General features: G+C 37.8%; 1 protein-coding gene across 1 annotated transcript in view; it reads right to left on the bottom strand.

Annotated features, from left to right (window-relative positions):
- Positions 1-24,325, bottom strand: part of BTBD9 (BTB domain containing 9) — a 476,557-nt gene that overhangs the window by 439,050 nt on the left and 13,182 nt on the right. The window contains exon 2 of the mRNA XM_012464347.2: positions 269-480. Coding sequence (XP_012319770.2) covers positions 269-453 — 185 coding nt within the window. The 5' untranslated portion in view covers positions 454-480. The remainder of the gene's footprint in view (positions 1-268; positions 481-24,325) is intronic.

The following is a 24,325-nucleotide window of genomic DNA, read 5'->3' as shown; positions in this document are numbered from 1 at the left end:
GAGAAACATTCTTGAGACCTTGAAAAATGGTTGATTGGGCACTATCTGGTCTGGGAAATCTTCCAACCCTTTAATTTTAAGGTGGCTCCTAAAGGAAAAGGCAATTCTCAAAAAATAACAAAGTCTACAAAGATGAAATCTTTATAGATATTCAATTGAAGGATGCAAGAATTTGTCATTATGCTTGGTTACATATTTTTCACAGAGCAGAAAATACCAGTGTTTTCTACAGGTGAACTGAATTTTCAAAAAAGTATTACACACTTACCGAAAATATTGGCACCTGGCTGCTAAAATCACCCTGTGGGCAGGAAAACGTTTCTTTTCCACAACAAATGTGACATCGCCATATTCTTCCCCAATCAACAAGGCACCAATATGTTCAGACAAAATGTGCACATGATCAATTTCCCCCACTGCAGTAAAGGGGCGAAGAGGGTGGCTGTTACTCATCTTGTGGAATAGACGATAGCCGTTGATCTATCATATAAAGAAGGAAGAGAGTTAGTGGGGGAGGGGAGTACACTTAGAAAATCACATACCATAAACATAGCTAAGTAAAAATTTAAAGTGCTTAGAAAAATTCACATGAGAGAGAGTTAATCAGTGGTATCTTTATTAACTCAATTATTCTAAGAAGCAATTCGGCCTGCTTCCCTTAAATGTACTCCCTTCATTGCCTTATCACACTAGGAAAGCAAAAATGCCAGGGTCTCCAAACACTAACAGCACTTGGCACCATCACAGTCTAGAAAACTGAGCCCAAACACAGGTCCCATATTCCTTACAGTACCTCAGGAAAAGAAAAACCAACAATCAGAATAACTTCTCTTTTACATAGATATATTGAGTAAGGTTGGGTACAATTATACCCAATAGAAAAGTCATTCAGGCACAGATCTAGGCCTAAATTACAAACAGAATAGATGAAATAATGAGATTTCAAATAAGAAGTTTTGGTCTGAAACCATCTCAAATATTTTATTTAAAAAAATAACAATCTTCTCGAGTCACAAAAATAACTTGACATTTATTAATGAACGTTTGCAGTAGCGTCCTAAGCTTCTCACATTCAACAAAAGAATAACTCCAACATTTTTCTCAAGACTATAGCTTCTATTCCAAACTTGTTGCTCTGATGATCAGTCTGCCAGTGTTTACCAGCACATCATTATATTTTGTCTCATTTACAGGCACCTTCCTTGCTTTTGTATGCAATGCCTTTCTACAAAAGTACCTGAAAATCAAAGGGCTAAAACATTATTAACAGCTTTACATGTAAGAAGGGGTGGGGTATATTCTTAGAAAGCTAAAAATGTTTATATTTTTTAATACTGAATGTACTTGCAGGTACTGTTTTTAAAAAAAAAAAGTTGGCCAGGTGCAGTGGCTCACGCCTGTAATCCCAGCACTCTGGGAGGCTGAGGCGGGTAGATCACAAGGTCAGGAGATCAAGACTATCCTGGCTAACATAGTGAAACCCATCTCTAATAAAAATGCAAAAATGAACTGGGTCTGGTGGCGTGCACCTTTAGTCCCAGCTACTTGGGAGACTGAGGCAGGAGAACCACTTGAACCCAGGAGACGGAGTCTGTAGTGAGCAGAGATCGCACCACTGCACTCCAGCCTGGCGACAGAGTGAGATTCCGTCTCAAAAAAAAGTTGGTCTTACTCTGTTTGCTCTGTTGCCCAGGCTGTAGTGCAGTAGTGCAATCGCTGCTTACTGTAACCTTGAACTCCTCAGCTCAAGTGATCCTCCCACCTCAGCCCACCAAATAGCTGGGACTAAAAGGTGTGTGCCATCATGGCCAGCTAATTGAAGGTACTGCTTTGATAAGTGTAAGTAACGGGCAAGTACATCAGAGCCTTGGCTAGCATTCATATGCCCCAGGTGAAGAGGTGGCTGATAGCTCAGAGGTAGCCAGCTACTCCTCTGCTGCATCCAAGACTAGAGAAATTGAGGCAGATATGTTTCCTCTACTAGACCGCCACATCTTTTTTAACTCTCCACTTGAGCCACAATTAAAGGTTGAACAGCTCCTAATCTTTAATCTTCCACATCCAGTTCCATTATTAGCAAGGTGTGTACAAAATGGTCTTTTTCTCCTGTGACTGCAACAGAAGATCTTCATGGACCAGGTTCCAAATCTGCCTGCTTCAGTTAACCTACTACCATACACCGACCCTCAAAAGAGGGAGCAACAGCAGTGATGCAGAAGAACGTGGAAAATGAGCTAGGCAATAAGACACCTGCCCCAGGTAAGTGAGCAAAGTCCTGATTACCTACAGTAGGAACATCAGAGAACTAGCAGTATAATCCCCTAACTACGGAATCCCTCTCCCTCAACTGCAGCCTTCATTTGAAAGCTCTAAAAACAGAAAGATCTCTAGTCACTTGTGTATGAAAGACCAAATTCAACTTAAGAGAATCTATTTGAGAGTATGAGCAAGTAATGTGTGATACAATAGTCTTAATGTGTATATACAACAACAGTGTAATACAGGAGTTGGCAAACATTCTATAAAGGGTCAGACAGTACATAAAGCTTTGCAGGTTATACAATCTATGTCAAATGATTCAGCTCTATGGTAGGAGCCTAAAGGCAGCCATAGACAATAAGAAAATGAATAAACGATGGCTATGTCCAGTAAAACTATTTCTAGAAAAGATCTAGATTAGACTCACAGGTCATAGTTTGCTAACACCTGGTATAACCCGTGATCAAGGACTGACCTCAAGGACCGACTGTACTTCAGGCAAACGATCAGACTTGGAATTTTGTTTGTTTGTTTTTTGCTAGGTTACCCAATTGATGTTCCTATGATCATTTCCTATGTTGATCAGGAAATTCAGAAAGCTACTGGTACCTGACTTCAAAACCTCATTCCCCTTCAATACAAACTCTCACATCACTATCCAACATTTCAATGATTGTGCATGACTCTAAACAAAACACTTTCCCTGTCTGAAAAGGCGCAATGTATATACCCAGTAAATATATTCTCTGGTATAATACTTTCTTAATATTTTATCCATGTCATAGCTAATACTCAAATTACTTACTAAATGACTCTTGATGAACAATGATTGTTTTTTGGTTAACCAGCTCAGAAGGGAAATTTATAATTCTTAAACTGATATATCATAAACAATATTATATATGTATGTATCTACCACAATAAGTTCTCCAGATCTTTACTTCTCAATATATCTAATTTCATTTGATTTTAATTATGTTTTTCCAAATGGAGACATGAAACTGTTTCGTGTACAGAAAATAGCCACTTAGGATAAAATAAACACAATTTTATTGGCGTATGGAATTTTAATTAGACTAGTGATTCTCAATAAGCTTGCCAAACATTGGAATCACATGGGGAGCTTAAAAAAAAAATCACATGGGGAGCTTACATTTTAGCAAGGTTTTCAAAGTGATTTGTATGTACCAAAAAGTTCAAAGCACCAATTAAGGGCACAGTTTTGGAGTGGAACAGGCTAGAGTCAGATCCTGCCTTTTTCACTTACTAGTAGCTGCATGACTTGGGCAAGTTATTCTCTAAGCTGCACTCTCATTGTCTATAAAACAGTGACTTTCAAAAGCACAAAATAAAAAAAAAAAAGATGTTTGAGTCCCACTCCTCAGAGACTTGTATTTAACTAGTCTAGAATGGGGCCAAGGCACTGGAATCACCGTTCTAAAGTGCTTCAACTAAGCAACTCAGAAAAATAGCCACTGATTTAGACTCCTATTGTTGTAGGTTTCCATCTCTTGCTCAGGTGTGCAAGTATACAAAAAAAAAACACAGAAAAAATTCATTTAGGATATAATTTAATTTGAATCTTATTGCAAAGATGCAAATGGTACAGACAAAGTTACCAATACCACAACTTTATACAGAAAATGAGTATTTTTTTCACTAATGGGATAGTTTATCTACAAAGTGATAGTTTCAGTCTACCTATATGTATTTTTAAAAGTATGCTTGCTAGGCACAGTAGCCCATGTCTGTAATCCCAGCACTTTAGGAGGCTAAGATGCGAAGATTGTTTCATGCCAGGAGTTCAGGACCCCATCTCAGCAAAAAAATTTACAAATTAGCCAGGCATGGTGGCATGAGGCTGTAATCTTAGCTAACTGGAGGCTGAGTCAGGAGGATTACTTGAGCCCAGGAGTTAAAGGCTGCAGTGAGCTATGATTGTGCCATTGCACTCCATCCTGGGCAACAGGGCAAGACCCTGTCTCAAAAAAGAAAAACAAAAGAAAGAAAAGAAAAGAAAACCAAATTAAAGTTAAATGGATTAGGAAACAAAGAGGCAAAATAATCAATATTTGCAGATAATGACTGCTGACATGAAAAATCCATGAGAATCAACTAAAAAGGTATTAGACAAAATAAGAGTGGTTCACTAAAGTGACCACATAAAATAATTATCTAAAAATATATAGCATTCTTCCATGCCAAAAACAACCAGCCAGAAAATATTAGTAAAAAGATCTGCAATTTGTAACTGTAAAACACATGTAACACATAGCAATAAACTCATAGGACATGTAAGGAAATCATAAAACTCTACTGAAAGATTTAAGAAAAATAGAGAGACATAAGTTGTTTGGGGACAGAATGATCCAATATGATAAAGAGATCCATATTTTCAACTTACCATGGGTTTATCAGGAAGTAACGGTATTGTAAGTCTAGGAGCATCATTTATATAAATGTGGCATTTCAATTGAATGGGAGAAAATATGAATTTTTTCAATAAAAGGTATTGGCTAGCCATTTGGAAAAAAGTAAGCTGAATATTCACATTAAAGTACAAAATGAAATATACATGGATGTCAGCTTCAGCACTTTCTGTAACAGCAAAAAAAAAAAAAAAAAACTGGAAAAAAAGCCCTGAAGGCTCATTTAAAGAGAACTGGTTAAACAAATAATGGTACATCTATATAATGAAATATTATATATGATTTAAAAAGAATAAAGTTAGATACTAATGAACTGAAAAAATCTTAAGTATGTGCATTTACATGCAAAAGACAAAACAATAGTAAAATATTTTGTTTAAAAAAAAACACTGAAAAAGCAAGAATATACATCAAATTATTAACCAAGGGTTAACTAGATTGGGGCTGTGGGAAAATTTTACATAGTGTGCTACATACTTCTGTAATGTTTACAAATTTTAAAGTGTTTATTTGTAGTAAAACTGTAAACAAATATTTCAGTAAGTTTGGCCACTAAAATTACAAAATAAATTGGTTTGTGTACAAGATAACAAGTGTTTGGATTTGACACAAGCAATAGAACCTGATTTAGTGACTAAGACAGAAATGGCAAGCAGAGGGACTATATATTATCTGCACAGAGAAAAATTAATTAACAACTTGAAGGCAAGGACATAGAGTTCATTACACTAAAATCGGCAAGGAAAAAAAAGTTCATTACACTAAGACAGGTAAATCAGATACCTGGGCAGCATGGCCTACTAGGACACTCCATCTGACATATGCCAACTAAAGATCTTCACCTAAGAGAGTTTCAGTGTGACTTTTTCTAGACTTAAGGCAGACTTTCTCAGATGCAAAATGTTCTTCAATTTGCTCCTACTGACTGACAGTCCTGAAGTCTAAACTTGCTTATCCTCACAGCATAAAGCAAGGGTAATCTATTTACTCAAACTGTTCCTTCAAGGTGGGGGGAAGAACAGTGGAAAGGCAGGGGGACAAGGGACTTAGAGAGGACATAAGTATCTGAACCAGGAAATGGTGCCTTTCATGGTACCATATACAATTATTAGTTTTGGATTCTGGGACCTCATATGAATTTATTTATTAGGGATGGTGGTATAGAAACTATACTATTTTTCTTGTCTAGTTAACTTTCATGAATTCAAATGCATTAAAAATCAAAAATGACTAAAGCAGCAATACTAAAATCCTGAGGGTTATTGTCTGCTTATTATGCAGTAAGAAACCAACACTCATTCGTTCTAACCAAAATAATAAACAATGTCCATCAGTAAACTGAGAGTACCATATGTAGTACATAATGCTGTAATGTTATAAATGCCCCTTAAAGAGGAAAAAACCAAGTTCACCCAAACACAATTTCTTTACTAAAGCTCACTTATCTGTTTACAAACTTTACTTTAACCAGGGCTAACTACATTTTTTAGAATTAAAGTTTATTCTCCAGTGTTTAAGAAGGAAATAGTCAAAGAGCAAAGTTCCGCAAGGCGGAAACGCCAAAGAGTCCTTGAACACTGTATAAATCTCCCCTGGGAAGCCCTCTTTGCCTGGTGTATTTCCTGACTGAAAAGCCTTTATGGGAAAAAAGACCTTCTGCTCTTTAATTGCAAAATATAAATGATCTTTCTCTTGAGGAAAGAGATGGCATTTACAAGCATATGGTTTAGCAATTTCTTTCTGCTCTTGGTACCCATGTGGTGTGTAATTTGAAGTAGTATTCCTTAAACTTCAAATTAATATCGCTTGGGGAGATAAATGATGTCCTGTCTGCATCTTAAACACTCTCCCCCTCAAAAAAAAAAAAAATCACATTCTACTTCTCACAGGAAGGGTACTTCACTTCTTTTGATATATACTCTGCCCTTGTCATCCAAAAGTCTAAGGAAACAAGTGAAGACTGACCATACTGCTAGACATAACCTTGGCTCTGATATTTTGCAAACCAATTCGAAACCTTGCAGAAGAGAATGATCATTCAGTAAAGTGCTACAGTAAAGACATGACTGGAGTTCACGTGACAGGATTCCTGACATATCTTTTTCTCTGGGAAAGACTGAGTGTCCAGTTCAGCTCCAAAGTCTTGTCATTCTATAATTTTATGTTTGTAAATAAATGTTTACAGATATGATCAGGTTTGACCACTAAAGAATTGTATCATAAAAAATATTTCACAAGATTATTTTATTGAGCATGCATGTAATTCCAATTACCAGTTACCACATTGATTCTCCACTTCATTGACAATGGACAAACTAGTTTCTGAATATGTATATAATTCGTTCAATAAAAGACTTAAGCTCTCTCTACAATACAGGCTCAGTGCTAGGTGACAGAAACACAAAGATCAATGAAAGTCTCTACCTTTGAAGAACCCATTGTCTACTAAGGAAAGTAGGACTAGATAACAAATAATGTAAATTCCAAAACTCGTAGGCCAGGCCATGATTTTATGAGATTTAGAAAGTCAAATACTTCCGTAAGTACCATACCAAAACAACCACAAAGATGCTAAGTAGAATATTAAATGAACAGGAACTCAGAAATTACCAATTATATTCTTATATGAGAGTAAGCGTGAATATTCAAATAATTGCCTACATGCTCTCCAAAGTGCGCTGCTCATATTCCAGGGAGACAAACCACAGGAATTTAGAAAGAAAATATTAACACTTATATTGATGTGTTTGTACGTATGTATTTCAGAGATGAGGTCATGCTATGCTGCCCAGGCTAGACTCCTAGGCTCAAGTTCTCTTCCTGCCTTAGCCTTTCAAGTAGGTGGGACTACAGGTGCACACAACCATACCTGGAGTGATATTAATTTTTAACCTAGAAAAATGAGAATAAAAATCAACTTTGCTAATTCTTTTCTTCTTCCTCTTCTTCTTCTTTCTTCTTCCTCTTTCTTCCTCTTCCTCCCCTTCTTCTTCTTCTTTCTTCTTCTTCCTCTTTCTTCCTCTTCCTCCCCTTCTTCTTCTTCTTCTCTTTCTCCTTCTTTCTTCTTCTTCTTTCTTCTTCTTCTTCTGAGGGAATCTTGCTTTGTCACCCAGGCTGCACTGCAGTGGTGCAATCTCGGCTCACTACAACCTCCGTTCTCCTGCCTCAGCCTCCCAGGTAGCTGGGATTACAGGCACACACCACTATGCCTGGTTAATTTTTGTATTTTTAGTAGAGACGAGGTTTCACCATGTTGGCCAGGCTGGTCTCAAACTCCGGACCTCAGGTGATTGGCCCGCCTCGGCCTCCCAAGTGCTTGGGATTACAGGTGTGAGCCACCACACTCAGCCAGCTTTACTAATTCTGAATAAATGGATAGTACTGCCTCCATCTCATAATCTACATGTGAAAAACAGTCATTTGTGTCATAAATAGGTGACTTGAGAAAAGAGTGAGAATTCCTTAAAGAGGCAGGGCTAAAAGTAGTTCATGGGAAGTATTAAGTTAACATGTGCTTGCTTAAATGAATTTTCTAAACGTTACCTGGTTTTAATAAATTCTTTCTCACAAAATGGCAAGTGAATTATAAAAAGGTTTCCACAGTCTGGGCAACACAGCAAGACCCTTTCTCTACAAAACTTTTTGTTTTGAAATTAGCGTGGCATGATGGTGTGGACATGTGGTCCCAGCTACTAGAGAGCTGAAGCAGGAGGATTGGTTGAGCCCAAGAAGTTGAGGCAGCAGTGAGCCATGTTTCATGCCACTACAATCCAGCATGGGTGACAGAACAAGACCCTGTGTGATGGTTAATATTGAGTGTCAATTTGATTGGATTGAAAGATGCAAGTATTGTTCCTGGGTGTGTTTGGGAGCATGTTGCCAAAGGAGATTAACATTTGAGTCAGCGGACTAAGAGAGGCAGACCTACCCTCAATCTGGGTGGGCACCATCTAATCAGCTGCCGGCATAAAAGCAGGAATGCAAACAGCCAACTTGCTGAGTCTTCTGGCCTCCATCTTTCTCCCACTCTGGATACTTACTGCCCTTGAACATCAGACCCCAAGTTCATCAGGTTTTGTACTCTTGAACCTACATCAGTGGTTTGCCAGGGGCTCTCCAGCCTTTGGCCACAGACAAAAGGCTGCACTGTCAGGTTCCCTACTTTTGAAGTTTTGAGACTCGGACTGGCTTCCTTGCTCCTCAGCTTGCAGATGGCCTAATGTGGAACTTTGCATTGTGATCTTGTGGGTCAATACTCCCAAATAAACGCCCCTTCATATATACATCTATCCTATTAGTCCTGTCCCTCTAGAGAACCCTAATGCACCCTATCTTAAAAAATGAAAAAGTTTCCCACAACGAAACCAATGATTGAAGGTAACATTGTCAACATAAGCAAATAATAAGAAAATGGCCAATATGACAACTTTACTACTTATCAGTAGTAAAGATTTTATAAGAAAGTGACACTTGATTATTTTAAATGATTAAATAAATCATTTGAAACATACAATATAATGAACAATGAACTTCCACACAAAAAGCGTTAAAATATTTCTTGAAAAAATATATATTTGTTGGGTGTTTTAATCTGAAAACAAGCTTAAAACAAAATTAGAATCTGGTAACAAATGGACCATTTTACAGTAGAGACACTGAAAGGATTTCTTATCTAACAATAATGGCTACTATTTATTGAATACTTACTATAAGCCAGACACTGTCCTAGCATTTTATATGTATCATCTTACTTAATATTCAACTTGTCCATACCCAGTAAGAAGTGGATTCAGAAAGGGTTTGTCAAGGTCCTGAACTTAAAAGACCTTTCTACAGTGAATGTAAGATATCAGAAATGATTCTGACTCTGACTTCTAGATCTGCCAGCTAACTCCTCAGAGCAGCACTTCTCAAACTTTAACATACCATCTTCAGAGCAGGTAAAATATGCCAAGGGTGATAAGAATGAAATGCTATTTTTCGGAGAGAGATCCAAAATGGCTGATCACTAGCAGCTCGGGATTGTAGCTCTCAGTGAAAGTGCAGAGAACGAGAGGACGCCACATTTTCAGATGAATTTTTGTTGCTCACGGACCAGGGGATTCCCAGCGGAGGAGGCCCACGGGTTGCCAGCGCGACTCTTGTGGCCAGCGCAGCGGTTCTTGGTGCAGAGTGAGCGGGACTGGGTCCCCTTTTGGCCGATGTTGTTTGAAGCTCCAGGAAGACAGAGTCGCCTATTCAGCTGATTGAAGGACGGACTCAAGAGGGGAGCTAGACCAGAGATTCCCGGGCAGAAAAGCACCACCAATCTTAACGCTGCTGTTTTGGCCAGCGCAGTTGATTGCTCGGATTTTGGCACTGGGAATCAACAAGTTGAGCGTCCACTCAGAGGTCTAATTTGAAAGTCGGTAATCACAAAGACTACAGGTGGATAAATTTACAATGATGGGAAGAAACCAGTGTAAAAAGGCTAAGAATACCCAAAATCAGAATGCCTCTCCCTCTACAGTGGATCACAGTTCCTCATCAGCAATGGAACAAGCCCTGATGGAGAACGAGTGCATTCCATTAACAGAAGTAGGCTTCAGAAGGTGGATGATAAGAAACTTCTGTGAATTAAAAGAACTTGTTCTAACCCAATGCAAAGAAACTTAGAACTTTGAAAAAAGGTTTGACTAAATGCTAACGAGAATAGACAATTGAGAGAGGAATATAAGTGAATTAATGGAGCTGAAAAACACAACACAAGAACTTCGCGAAGTATGCACAAGTTTTAACAGTCAAATTGATCAAGCAGAAGAAAGGATATCAGAGGTCGAAGACCAACTTAATGAAATAAAACAAGAAGTCAAGATTAGAGAAAAAAGGATAAAAACGAATGAGCAAAGTCTCCAAGAAATATGGGACTATGTGAAAAGACCTAATCTACATTTGATAGGTGTACCTGAATGTGACGAAGAGAATGAATCCAAGTTGGAAAATACTCTTCAGGAGATTATTCAGGAAAACTTTTCCAACCTGGTAAGGCAGGACAATATTCAACTCCAGGTAATACAGAGAACACCACAAAGATATTCCTCAAGAAGACCAACCCCAAGGCACATAATCATCAGATTCATTAGGGTTGAAATGAAGGAGAAAATACTAAGAGCAACCAGAGAGAAAGGTCAGGTTACCCACAAAGGGAAGCCTATCAGACTTACAGTAGATCTCTCAGCAGAAACCCTACAAGCCAGAAAAGAGTGGGGGCCACTATTCAACATCCTTAAAGAAAAGAACTTTCAACCCAGAATTTTATATCCAGCCAAACTAAGCTTCACAAGCGAAGGAAAAATAAAATCTTTTGCGAACAAGCAAGTACTTAGAGATTTCACCATCACCAGGCCTGCTTTACAAGAGCTTCTGAAAGAAACACTACACATATAAAGGAACAACCAGTATCAGCCTTTCCAAAAATATATCAAAAAGTAAAGAGCATTAACATAATGAAGAACTTACATCAACTAATGGGCAAAACAGCCAGCTAGCATCAAATGGCAGTATTAAACTCACATATATTATTAACTGGATAAAAAGCCAAAACCCATCGCTATGCTGTATCCAGACCCATCTCACATGCAACGATACACAAAGACTCAAAACAAAGGGACGGAGGAAGATTTACCAACAAAACGGAGAGCAAAAATTAGTAAATAAATAAAAAGCAGGAGTTGCAATTCTCACCTCTGATAAAATAGACTTTAAAGCAACAAAGATAAAAAGAGGCAAAGAAGGACATTACATAATGGTAAAAGGATCAATGCAACAAGAAGAGCTAACGATCCTAAATATACACGACTGATCAACGAGATAGAAAATTAACAAGGACATCCAGGACTTGAACTCAGATCCGGAACAAGTAAACTTAATAAACATTTATAGAACTCTCCACTTCAAATACACAAAACACACATTCTTATCAGTACCATATCACAGCTATTCCAAAAGTGACTATATAATTGGAAGTAAATCACTTCTCAATAATTGCATAGCATTTCAAGGGTTTAAATGAAATATTGGTTGACTGCTTGTTTGTTATTTTCTTCCCTTATTCCTTCCTGTTTCCATTGTTAAGCACAATTATTGGCATAAAAGAGGTTTTCAATTCCCATTTTTAGACTGCATTCTGGCCTGGGCAATAAAGCAATATTCCCATCCTCTCTCCCTCTTTCTCTTCCTTTTTCTTCCTCTTCTTCATTCTTTTTTTCTTTCTCTCTTTCTTTCTTCCTTTTTTTTCTTCAAAAAAAAAAAAGAAATGCTATTTTTCACTCCACTTTGGGAAGATTACATATAGATGTGCCTCGCTAATACAAGGAGAATAATTCATATTGGAACTGCAATATACAATCTAGTTACTTAAAAGTTACAGAATAAGAATACCTTTGATATATATATGCATCAATATATACTACAGGGTTAAGTGAACAACCTATAAGAAACTTAAATGAAAACTAAACAGTAATTTAAATGAAAAAATAACTGAAACCAATGAAAAACTCAACTCAACATATACTGATGGTATATGTCTTTCTAAAATGTAAAGTAATTCCAACTTATGCATGTTCATAGGTTTGTATGTGAAGCTTTGCAAAGTTGCTACGCATTGCACAGTATCCAAACTTCTTAGTGGAAAACTTAAATTAGAATCCTTTATAAACTGTAATATTATGCTAATGTAGGTTTATGTATGCCACATTTTGCATACTCTTAATGCTTCACTTGATTGGTTATCAGTAAGTTGCTAAAGGATATACATAAATGAAAGACTATGAGATTTCCTGCTATTTGCCAATGTGTTTTGGACCAGTGGCCTTGGGCCATCTTTTGAGACGTGTTCTTCTGGACTATGAAATGCTCCAGGCTCACTTTGTATAATAACTAACTCTGTGGTGGCTGGGAGAAGCTACTCCTTTATTATTTATTATTTAATCACAAAATATCAAGACTCCCAAGGCAAAAAAAAAAAAAGGCCCAATTTATAATTTGCCAAATTATTTTTATTTTCTATTAAATTCAAGCCTTTTTCAGTCTCTCTGGATTCAATCTCTTATGTTTAACCTTTCCCAAGTAACTGTGAAAAAAAACAACAAAATCATTCAAATCAGGTATCTTCCAACAAAATAAATATCAAATGACCCAACTGAGCTTCATTCTGCTTTTAAGCCCCACTAAAATCCTGAAGCTTTCTTCTTCCTTCCCTTCAGAAATGATCAGGTGCAAAAACTGATCAGCTTTTCATAATCTAAGTTCTAAATGTTTACCTATAACCTACCTCATTCAGCCACCAAACATTCTCCTGTCTTTTACTTCTCATTTGCTCTAGTATGTGACTCCTTATAAGGCAATCTCCCATAAAATAAGATGACTTTTAGGAATGACAAGTCATAGATTGCAACTCTAAGAAGTTGCTATCACTTATGTATTTCAGAGATTATATAACTATCCTTTTTCATACTCTCAGCCTTATTGGTCCCGAGTCACTGAAAAACTGCATGATCTGTATTCTGGGAACAGAAAAATATATGCACCTACAGCCAAAAAGCAATGAAAAAGTCATGATGAGTGCAAAGGTTATTAGTTGTAATAATATTTGAAAACACAAGACAAGCCATTTCTGTTTAATTTCTTCAGTGGCAACTTATGGGTCTGTAATATTCTTGCTCAGATTTAAATTATATGATATTTTCCTAATTAATAAAGGTTATTATAGCATGAACTCCCATTAAAGCAGTGGAATCATCAATTGCAGCAATATAATTTCTTTGTAGCAAAGCTACTGTGAACATTTGCATTACTGTCTGTGTAAAGGAAATTGGCTTTTCATTTGTAGAATGTTGTAAAAATGTTCTACTGTGCCTACTTTGACTACTGTTTGTTAAACCCGGTATCTTGGCTATTTTCCGTGGAATCGTAAAATAAAAAAAGATCAACTCAGAAATTTGTACAACATAAAATCTTGATTTATAAGTGTATTTGTGCCATTCTAGAATATAATCCAAAGGAAATGTTCCACAAATTATACTAGTATTTTGCTCTTTTTCCCCCATATAACCTCTTCCCCATTTGTTTTATGAACGTTGACTTTATGCCAACTCCAACATAACATTCTCTACTGTGATTTTAAAAAAAAGCAGCAGCAGAAGAAAAAGAAATTCAGAAACAAGTATCCCCATGCAGTCTAGGAGTCCAAAATGACAGTTTAGGAGCCAGTTACTGGCTGTCCAAAAATTATAGCTATTGACTGGCTGAACTAAGGGGCCACCAAATTGACCAAGAATGCTTCCAAATCCAAATCTATAGTGTGTATGTAAGAATAAAGTAATGAACAAGCACAACTCAAGCCAACAACTTCCATCTTAGGAACAAAAAAGCTTAGGCAAAAAGAGTTTACAGCATGGGCAACAAAGTGAAACCTCGTCTCTTCAAAACAAACGAAGAAAATATTAGCTAAGCGTGGTAGTGCACACCTGTGGTCCTAGCTACACTGGAGGCTGAAGCAGGAGGTTCACATGAGCCCTGGAAGTCAAGGCTGCAGTGAGCCATAATTACTCCACTGCACATCATTCCACTGCACCCCAGCCTGGGTGACCAAGCAAGACCTTGTCCCAAAAAAATAAAAATAAAAAAAGAGTTTAAGTCCAAGAAGTCTATGTCTCTCCTAGTATTAGGAAAATAGACTTTTCCTATAAAACTGTCAGCCTTTCATGTTTCAAACTTAATTTTTCCACTAAACTTCCACAAACCCCCACGAATAAGCAAATTTGTGGCCTGCCTTTCGCCGCCTTCTGTCCACACATACACTTCACCTACAGTGTGGGAGGATAAAATCCAATTTAAAAAAAGAGAGAATAATATTTTTTTTCCTTCTGTTTTAGAACAAAAATGCTAAAGGGTAGTAGATGGTTCTTCTGTATTCTGTGCACTAATACCCTCAAGACACTAATGAATAATTGATGAGCTTATGATTAGACTGCTATCCTCAGTTTTGAACAACATTCATGGACAAAATTTAATTCACATCTAATATTGAATTCTCTTTCTTTTATCATGATTGAAATATGCATCAAGGCTGATCTCTGTTCCTTAGAATTTCATCAGTTGATTCTTTACCTGAAGTCATAATCTTGGTACGTGACCAACTCAGCTAAAGCACCAACTTGGGATGTCACTGACACAAATTCTCACAGCCCATCAAAAGAAGATACTGGAACTATGGATTTATAACAGAAGCTTACAATATAGGCACCTTACAAATAAATATACTGACACAAGAAGAAGAGAACCTATTTATACTTCATAAGCAGAATACTTTCTGAAGGTCATTTGTAAAAGAAAAAATAAAATGTGGTTAATAAATTTTTTAAATGTTAGATTTCATTAGTTGAAATGGCATCACACTATTTGACAAACATAAAGCTATCAAGTGTAGCAGAAATGTTGTAAAAGACAAATGCCAGCAGAAATGTTGTAACAGACAAATGCCAACTTCTCAGAGTTTATATAAACCAAGAAGTTTATATTTTACTTGGCTAACAGGAATCAGCTGCTAATGACGAAATAAGATTCATAAAATTCTCTCTTTGCTGTAGCCACGGTAATTCTAAAGCAACCCATACGCCCTGTGGATAAAGTGAGGTTTAAATAATTAAAGAAGGTAGCTTTTTAAGGATATTAAATGAAAGATGTTCTATGCAGACAACACAGCCAGGGGAGGAGACACTCAGTGGCACTAATGGAAAATGTGAGACTGAAAAGGAAGTTTGCTTTGAGTAACAACAGAGAAGAGACAAAAACAAATAAACACTGTGGTAGAACCCTGCAATATAAAATGTGCCTAAACTATCATGTCTTCATAGGAACAAAGATCAGAAATGGAGAAGTACTCATAGTTCTGTGGGGGTAAGATCTGGGGATATCATTTTAAGCCCCTTAAAAAAGGGAAAGGAAGGTTAAGCCACATCCTGTAGTCCTTCAAGCTCTAAAACTGTAACAAAATCATGTATGTAGGAAACAATGTTCTTGTATACTGCTGTAAGTATAAACTAGTTCAGCTTTTTGGAGGTCAGTTTGGCACAGTCTATCAAAATTGTAAATATACATTTCCTATGGCCCAGCAATTGTGTTTCTAAAAATACATAAGGTTATTAATTACAGCATTGCTTGTAACTGCAAAAAGCTGGGGGGACTAAATGTTCATCAATACAGTGAATGGAAAATATATTACAATGCATCCACACAGTACAGCCATCAATAAGAATGGAATAGATCTGTACGTTCTAACTTGAGCGCCAAAGCATGGTAAGTGACATGAGCAAGCAGATCTCAGTACAATAGGATCCATTTATTTAAATATATGGAATACATGGGAGGATATACGTGTATCTAAATACATATATGTATATGTACATGCCTGGCATCTAGAAGGTACCTAAATATTTATTAAGTATTAAGCAAGCATACTTAGAAAAAAGAACTGCAAGTACATACATCATACTATTTACAGCAGTAACCTCCTGAGGGGGAAGTGGGAATGTGGTAAGACAGGGAATAATTGGGAAGTTTTATGATTAAACTTAATGTATTTCTGAAGTGTTTCCTTCTTTTAGAACAAGAATGGATTTGTTTTACATAAATGACATTTTGAAAAATTTAAACAGTGGAAATTATTAAAAGAGGATCAAAAGGATGCATTTTTAAAAATGCATTTTCTTAAAAATATAGGTGACCTCCTACTTGTGCCAAGAAACAATGCAATGAGACATGAGCAAACACTGATGCAGACAGAATTCTAGTTAACAAGAGACTTTTTAGAATTAGCTAAATATGTGCCCAAATGCAAATCCTGGAGGGCAGTGACTAGGTCTTTATTCCTGGTGTCCCACAAGGATGTAATAAACAAGTTTGTGACACTAAACACAAAAGTGAGACTCCATGTGAGTCTCAAGTTGATTATAAAATATATGTGTCCATCTTAAAAATATCTCTCAACTATTTATCATCAAATATTTTCATTACGAAGTTCACCATTCCCCTCGTATTCAGTGGGTATTTAGTTTCCTCATTTCTACTTTACTCTCTTATCACACTTTTTATGTTTCTCATTTTTTCCCAAATGTATTTAAACTTACAAAACCACTTAATTATCATACCACACCTTTCTCTCAAAGTCTCTAGCGATTACATTAGTTTTTGTTTTTCAACTGTTAAGTTTATACATACTTTGAGTGTAATGTAAACAAACCTTAATAATGATATTATCCTGAAAATCAACACCTTAAAATCTCTGACATATTATTATTCAATTTTTCCATTCACAAAAATATAAAACTCATGGTCAGGTGTTTCTAGACAGTGCACACATATGCATTTTCAGAACACAGGAAGGCTAGGACTCTGTTCTTTCTATACTGCTATGTTAGTTTAGTTACAATGAGTAGGAATCTATGAAAAGCAAGTGTTTAAGAATGGAAGTTCATGAAGTAAATGATTCACATAGCTGAGTTCCAAGAATGTCTGCTTTTCAACTAATATTCAAGCCAACAATTGGTAAAGGCCTACTCTGAGCCAAGCCCAGCCTGGCCACAGTGGCATAAAGAGCAGGTGATACCCCAGATACCAACTAACAAAGTTTATTATCCTTCTCTTGTGCTGTAACTTAGAGATCATAAGGCAAAAGATAACTATGATTCCTTCTTCAAACACTCCCTCCACGATCAATAAAAGATGACATTCCAAAAACAAATTCTATATAAGCCTTAGAATTCGTAAGTCTTTTCCTTTGAAGCAATGTTGCAACATCTGGTGGCCAGCCCACAAATGCCTATTTATTTCCAAGGTGACTTAAGGAATGGAGTACTATGGAAATTAACCATGATGAGTAACAATGTGGGGAAATGCAGAGTCTCAATTTAGAAAGAGAAAAACCTTACTAGCCTCCCTGCAATAAAAGGGCAAACTCTTTTCCACTCTCCACACTCTCCCCACCCCCAAATCCCTTCAAGTCTGAGACAAAGGGACCTGGGGGCAGTCACTGTATCAGACCCAGAAATTACCACTCTTACCTTCTTTCCTTTCAATTGCCTCATCTGCCGATTTTCAGCAAAGTTTGCTCTCTCGGGCTCATGAGGCAATAGAAATGCAGGGTCTGACTTTTCATCTACTCTCCTGTCCCTTTGGAGCTGCAATGGCCACAATGGTGGCCACTTGCCACATGTGGGTACTAAGCACTGAAATATGGCAAGTCCAAACTGAGATGAGCTGTAAGTGTAAAATACAAATTGTATTTCAGACTTACTTAAAATTTTTTTTTAATTAAGTAGTTGTCAAAATGGTAATATATTAGGCTTCATGAAATATATTAAATGAATTTCAACTGGTCCTTTCTACTTTTTTCTCCAGAGTAGCTATTAGAAGTTTTAAAATTATATACAAGGTTTGCATTTGTATCTCACGTTATAGTGCTGTTGGACAGCACTGCTTTAGAGATTGTCTTAGGAAAGGCAGTAAAGGGTATCCAAAGTCACACTGCCAGAACTAAAATCTCAGGCCAGGCGTGGTGGGTGACTCACACTTGTAATCTCAGAACTTTGGGAGGCCAAGGCAGGTGGATCACCTGAGGTCAGGAGTTTGAGACCAGTTTGGCCAACATGGTGAAACCCCGTCCCTACTAAAAATACAAAAATTAGCTAGACATGGTGGCGAGCCCCTTGTAATCTCAGCTACTCGGGAGGCTGAGGCATGGAAATTGCTTGAACCCGGAGGTGGAGGCTGCAGTGAGCCAACATCGTGCAGCACTCCAGCCTGGCAACAGAGTAAGACCCTATCTTAAAAAACAAAACAAAACAAAACAAAACCTTGGCACCACCACTTACTACTCTGCAACCTTTGATACATTATTTAGCTTCTTTCTAGACTCACTTTTCTCTTCTATAAAATGTGGATAATGATAAAATGCTACCTCAGAGGGCTGTTGGTAGAATTAAATGAGGCAAAGTAAAGCAATTAATATTGTACCTGGAATATAATAAACACTCAGGAATTACCACTATTGTCACTATTACAACAACTAAGATTATTGTTCACTACTAGTATATGATGAAGAAAAAGACAAAGGTACAAATAGCTGGAAGTCTGATGCAGAGAGGGCCCAAATATTGGCAGCTCAGAGAGAACACTCCATTTAAATCGAAGGGGACCCATTAAAGAACAGGTCCATTCAACATATACATGAAGAATATATAGCTGACATCAGATCCAGAAAACACAGCTCATATAGACACATGCATTACTCAATGACACCATTCTGTGTATTTCCTGCACATTTTGTTTCTATATGTCAGAGAAAGCAAGGGAATAAACGATTAAGGGGTACTGACATTCCTGTAGCAATGTAAAGAACCTCGACTCTGGGAGATGTGGGCCCTACCTTTCCTCTCAGCAAAACAGCTGTCCTCTTTGGCTTTTGGTAATCTCATTTGTAAATTAGAAAACAGGGCTAAAAGTTCTCTGAAGTCCCTTCCAGCTATGAATATTCTTTTCCTCTCCTTCCAAACAGCTATGTCAAGTCTCACCACAACCCTTACCACCATAAAAACATCCAACTTAAGTAGATTCTGCTGGTGAGGAGCCCTCCTGTTTGCTCACTGCCGGTTAGTGAGAGCCAGGGATATGGAGCTGCTGGCTCTTCTGAGTTGTCAAGTCTCTCCTCTCATACCTCCATGTCTTTTACTATTGGAACTTTTTGTATGCTGCTCATCTGGCTAATTCTGCCTCTTTTAAGCCTCATAACAGGCTTCAAGCCCTTCAGCAGAAGCCTTTGCTGATGCTGCCAATCTAGGTCAGCTCTCCAGTCAGATTGTTTCCACCAGCACTGCCCTATCATACCTTGCTATGATTTTGTTACTGACCTGTCTTGTTGGTAAGTAAGCTCCCAGAGGACAATAACCAGAGAGACTGTAGGCACTCAACTAATGCTGAATAACATCTTACTCATCTTTACATCCCCAATACCTTACAGTGACTGGCATATTGAAGTCCTCAAAATTAACAAAAGAGGCCATATAGATATTAACAGACCACTTTTCCGAATTCCAGACCCCTATATACCACTGCCTACTTTTACATTTGCACTTACTTTTCTCAAAGGTACTTCAAAACGCAATTCACACTCTCTATGCCCCACCCCAGTAAAAGCCTATTCTTATGCAATGTTCCCTAGCTCAGTGAATCCAGCTGTGGAAGCCTTCCATCTCACCCCCCAACTGAATCCATCAGCAAGTCTTTTGTTTTTACCTCCTAAGATAGCTCTCAAATTGAGTTACTTCTTTGCAACTTCCATGCTACCATTCTAGTTCACTCCGCCTTCACCTCTCACTTGGACCCTCATGTAGCTCCTACGTGATCAACCGCCTTCCACTCAGACCTCCTCTAAACTGTCCTCCATGCAGCAGACAGAATTTCTTAAATTACAAAACTATGAACTTTTTTCCTTAGCCTCTCCCTCCAGCACTCCTGTCCCTATTTAAAACCCTTCAGTGGTATCCCAAGGCTCTTAAAAGAACCACAGAAAAAAACACTTAACTGGGCCTGCAAGGCCTGTGGAATCTGGGCCTTGCCTAACTCTAATCATTCCCCTGATGTTCCCTAGCACTGACATGCTCCTTTATGCCACAGGGCCTTGGCCGAAGTTGATCTTGTGTTGGGACCACCCTTCCTCTTTTCATCTTCCATTATCAAGTGCAACTCCGCTGCCATTTCCTCAGGCAGCCTTTCTTGACCCCGGTCTAGCCAGTGCTCTTGTCCTCTGCATTATAAGGCTGTTCTTTTCCTTCACAAATTGTATCTCTTCTGTATTTATACATTTCCACCCTTACATGCCATTTCTCCACCCAAATCTTTTGAAAATATAAATCAGGTCAGTCACTCCATTGCTTAAAACACTTCAATGCCTTCCTATCTCATGCTGAATAAAAAATCATATTCCACCAAGATCTACAGCTCTGCAAACCAAACACCTCCCTGAACTCATTTCCAACTCCTCTCCCTGCACATTCTGCTCCAGCCACACTGGCCTTCCTGTTCCTTAAACACAGTCAAAGCTTATTACTCATTACCTTCCCTCTACCAGAATGTTTTGTTCCCAAAGCTTCACACTACTGGCCACTCACCATTCAGGTCTTGGCTCCCTGACCACCCTACATACCCTACTACATCCTTCACTCTCATACTGTTTCTAACATTCTACTCCAGTTGAATTTCTTCACTGCTCTCAGCCCTAGAAGATAACCTCCATGAGAGCAAGGGTTCTGCCCTATTCACCTCAGTGCCGAGAAAAGTACCTGGCATAGAGAGTAGGTACTCAATACCTGTGTGAATGCCTAATTATTGCTGTCCTTTTTCAAATAACTGAACTCCACTGACAGTGAAGAGTTACAGATATGAAGATGAGATAATATTGACCATGGTAGGCAGAAATGTAAGATGGCTCCCAAGATCCCTGCTTCCTGGTACACATACCACCTATATAATCCCCTCCCCTTGAGAGTGAGCAGGACTTGGAAATATGGGATAGTTACTCCATTTACTTTATATAAATTCTTGTAGCTGACCAGAAGGAGATTCTCCAAATAGCCTTTAAGAAGCAAGCTGCCATGTTGTGAGAGGCCCATTGACTAGGACTTGGGGGTGGCCTCTAGGAGCTGAAAGCAACCTCTAGCTGACAGCAGCAAGAAAATGTGGATCTCAGTGGTATAATCAGAACCAAATTCTGCTACCAACCACTGAGCTTAATAGAGAACCCTGAGCCTCAGATGAGATCACAGCCCTGCTGACACTTTGATTTTGGCCTAGTGAGATCCTGAGCAGAGAAGCCAGTTGTGTCACGCTTGGACTTTTACTTATATAATGGCCATCAGTGCTATCAGACCCAATGCCCCCTTTTTATAACAAATATTTTATTATACCGACCTATTATTCTGAAATAAGATTCAGAGATATATAACCTACTAAACACTTTTTTAAAAAATGCACTAGCAAGCCAGGCATATGTCTAATAGTTCCAGCTATTCGGAATGCTGAGGTGGGAGGATTGCTTGAGCCCAAGAGTTTGAGACTCACTTGGGCAACATAGTGAGACTCCCATCTTTAAAAAAATTAAAACTTGCTTCTCAGCCTTTTGGCTAAAATCAAGTATAGTAAAAATAAAAACAAAATACACTAAGTATGCAACAGAATGGTACACAAAATCCTAACCCCTCCTAAAAAAAACACTAACTATAAGGCAAAAATAAAAGAAAATCATTTATAATGAAATAATGTTTTCTCATAAAATTACATTAGAAGACAAAGATGCTCCCATAAATTTTCATAACACCCTATGAGGGGAGATTCCATGTCTAATAAGAACTGGTTTCAAGGGGTAGTGTACCTAGAATACATGGACTTCAATTGAGGAGAATATTTAATCTTAAAATGTCTAGTATTTGCTAAGTTTGTTTCTTTTATATCATGTTGTAAGGCAATTTTGATAGTTACATTAGTATTGTATTTTTATTCTAACCTTTTTCCAAAATGGACTTGGGTTTGAAAGCTTCATAATTTCCCTTTTGTCCTTCTCCTCCGCAATTATTAAGTACTCACTGAGTACATGACACTATTCCTTGAAATTAATTCTCACAATTAAGTAGACCTTTAAAACTTCTAATTCATTTCCCAACTCACGTTTTTCAGATATGAAGAGAAAATCATCATCATCTAGTGGCTCATTATACATGCTATAAAATATTTCACCCCAGCTGTGAAGTTGGCCATAGTAAATATATTTTGTTGCCTTAGTTAAGATTTATGATAATATAATAATGTAATTTTAAAGGCCACATGCCAAAGTACTTCCTAAATTAATAAAAATACTTAGCACTTAACCTATAACACACTTTAAAATCACCACACAATCTTGCAGGTAGCTATTTGCCCATGTGCCCAGGGCTAGTAACAATTGATGGAGAGCCTGTCACCAAGCCTATTTACTTGATTTATTTTACAGTAGCCTTCTAAGGCCACATACATAATGTGTACTCACTTTGTGATGGGAAAATAAATTATTTGGTCTGGACAACCTGACAGTATTACTATTAAGTTATTAATTCACTAAGGGGGAGTAATTCCCTGAATAGCCCTTTGCCAGCCCAAATAAGAACACTATTAGTAAATGTTCACAGAGTCCTAGAACCTAGAGCTGGAAAGAACTTGAGCATCATAACTAGGACCTTTTACAGATGAGAAAACTGAGGGACTTGTTCAAAGTCACAGCCATTCAAAGGCAGAACCTGGGATAAGATAAGGAGAGATACCGCATCTCAACTTCCTCATTTAGAAAATGGGCATAACCAGCTGCCCCCACAGGGTAACTATGAAGGTAAAATAAAACACATGGCTGGCCGTGGTAGCTCATGCCTGTAATCCCAGCACTTTGGGAGGCCGAGGCGGGCAGATCACAAGGTCAGGAGTTCAAGACCACCTTGGCCAATATGGCGAAACCCCATCTTTACTAAAAATACAAAAATTAGCTGGGCGTGGTGGCAGGCGCCTGTAATCTCAGTCACTTGGGAGGCTGAGGAAGGAGAATCGCTAGAACCAGGGAGGTGGAGGCTGCAGTGAGCTGAGATTGTATCACTGCACTCCACCCTGGGTGACAAGAGCAAGAATCTGTCTCAATCAACCAAACAATCAATCAATCAATCACATGAGGGACATAGTACAGTGCTTCACATGCAACAGTCATTTCATACTGTCATTTTCCTCCTCACAGTTTCCTCCACAATCCCCCCAATCATGGGTCGGTCATTTTTTTTGTTTTTGTTTTGGCCAAAATATAATTTAGGATGATGCACTTTGGTGATGATTTTCTGACATGTATATTGCATTGACAACAAATTATACTCCATTCAGGAATAGGAGTCACCTGAAGGCTACAGAGGAAGCACCTGACCCCAACTCTCTTAAGTCTATACTCCCCAGAAGTTTTAAGGACTTTCAATTTGTTGGACTGAGCCCAAGCCAACTTCCCCAGGGTTGAGAGTATGCAAGTTTAGAGCCAACTGCTCAACCCTGTGCTCCACACATACTTTTTAAACAATTTTTTAATCTTTGTGGGTACATATAGGTATATACATTTATGGGGTACATGAGATGTTTTGATACAAGCATGCAATGCATAATATTCACATCATGGAAAACGGGGTATTCATCACCCCAAGCATTTATCCTTTGTGTTACAAACAATCCAATTATACTCTTTTTAGTTATTTTTAAATGTACAATTAAATTATTATTGGCTACAGTCATCCTGTTTTGTTTTCAAATACTAAGTCATATTCTATTTTTTGTTTGTTTGTACCCATTAACCATCTCCCACTAGATTACAAGATTTTGTGGGCAGGAACCACAAGTTATTCTTATTTGGATCCAAAGCACCTAATATTACCGAGCAACAGGTCAACACATGTTTGCATGGATGAAAGAGAAGCTGCCTGGGCATCTCCTTCCTAGTTCTACCTGAATTAGGTCAATTCTTATCATCAAGGAGCCAAACCATACTCGAA

This window comes from Aotus nancymaae, unplaced genomic scaffold (assembly GCF_030222135.1).
Source record: "Aotus nancymaae isolate 86718 unplaced genomic scaffold, 86718_ANA_hifiasm-v0.15.2.pri h1tg000040l, whole genome shotgun sequence".
In the NCBI taxonomy this organism is placed as follows: Eukaryota; Metazoa; Chordata; class Mammalia; order Primates; family Aotidae; genus Aotus; species Aotus nancymaae.
Note: the sequence above shows the minus strand (reverse complement) of the source record. Positions and strands in the feature narration are given on the sequence as shown.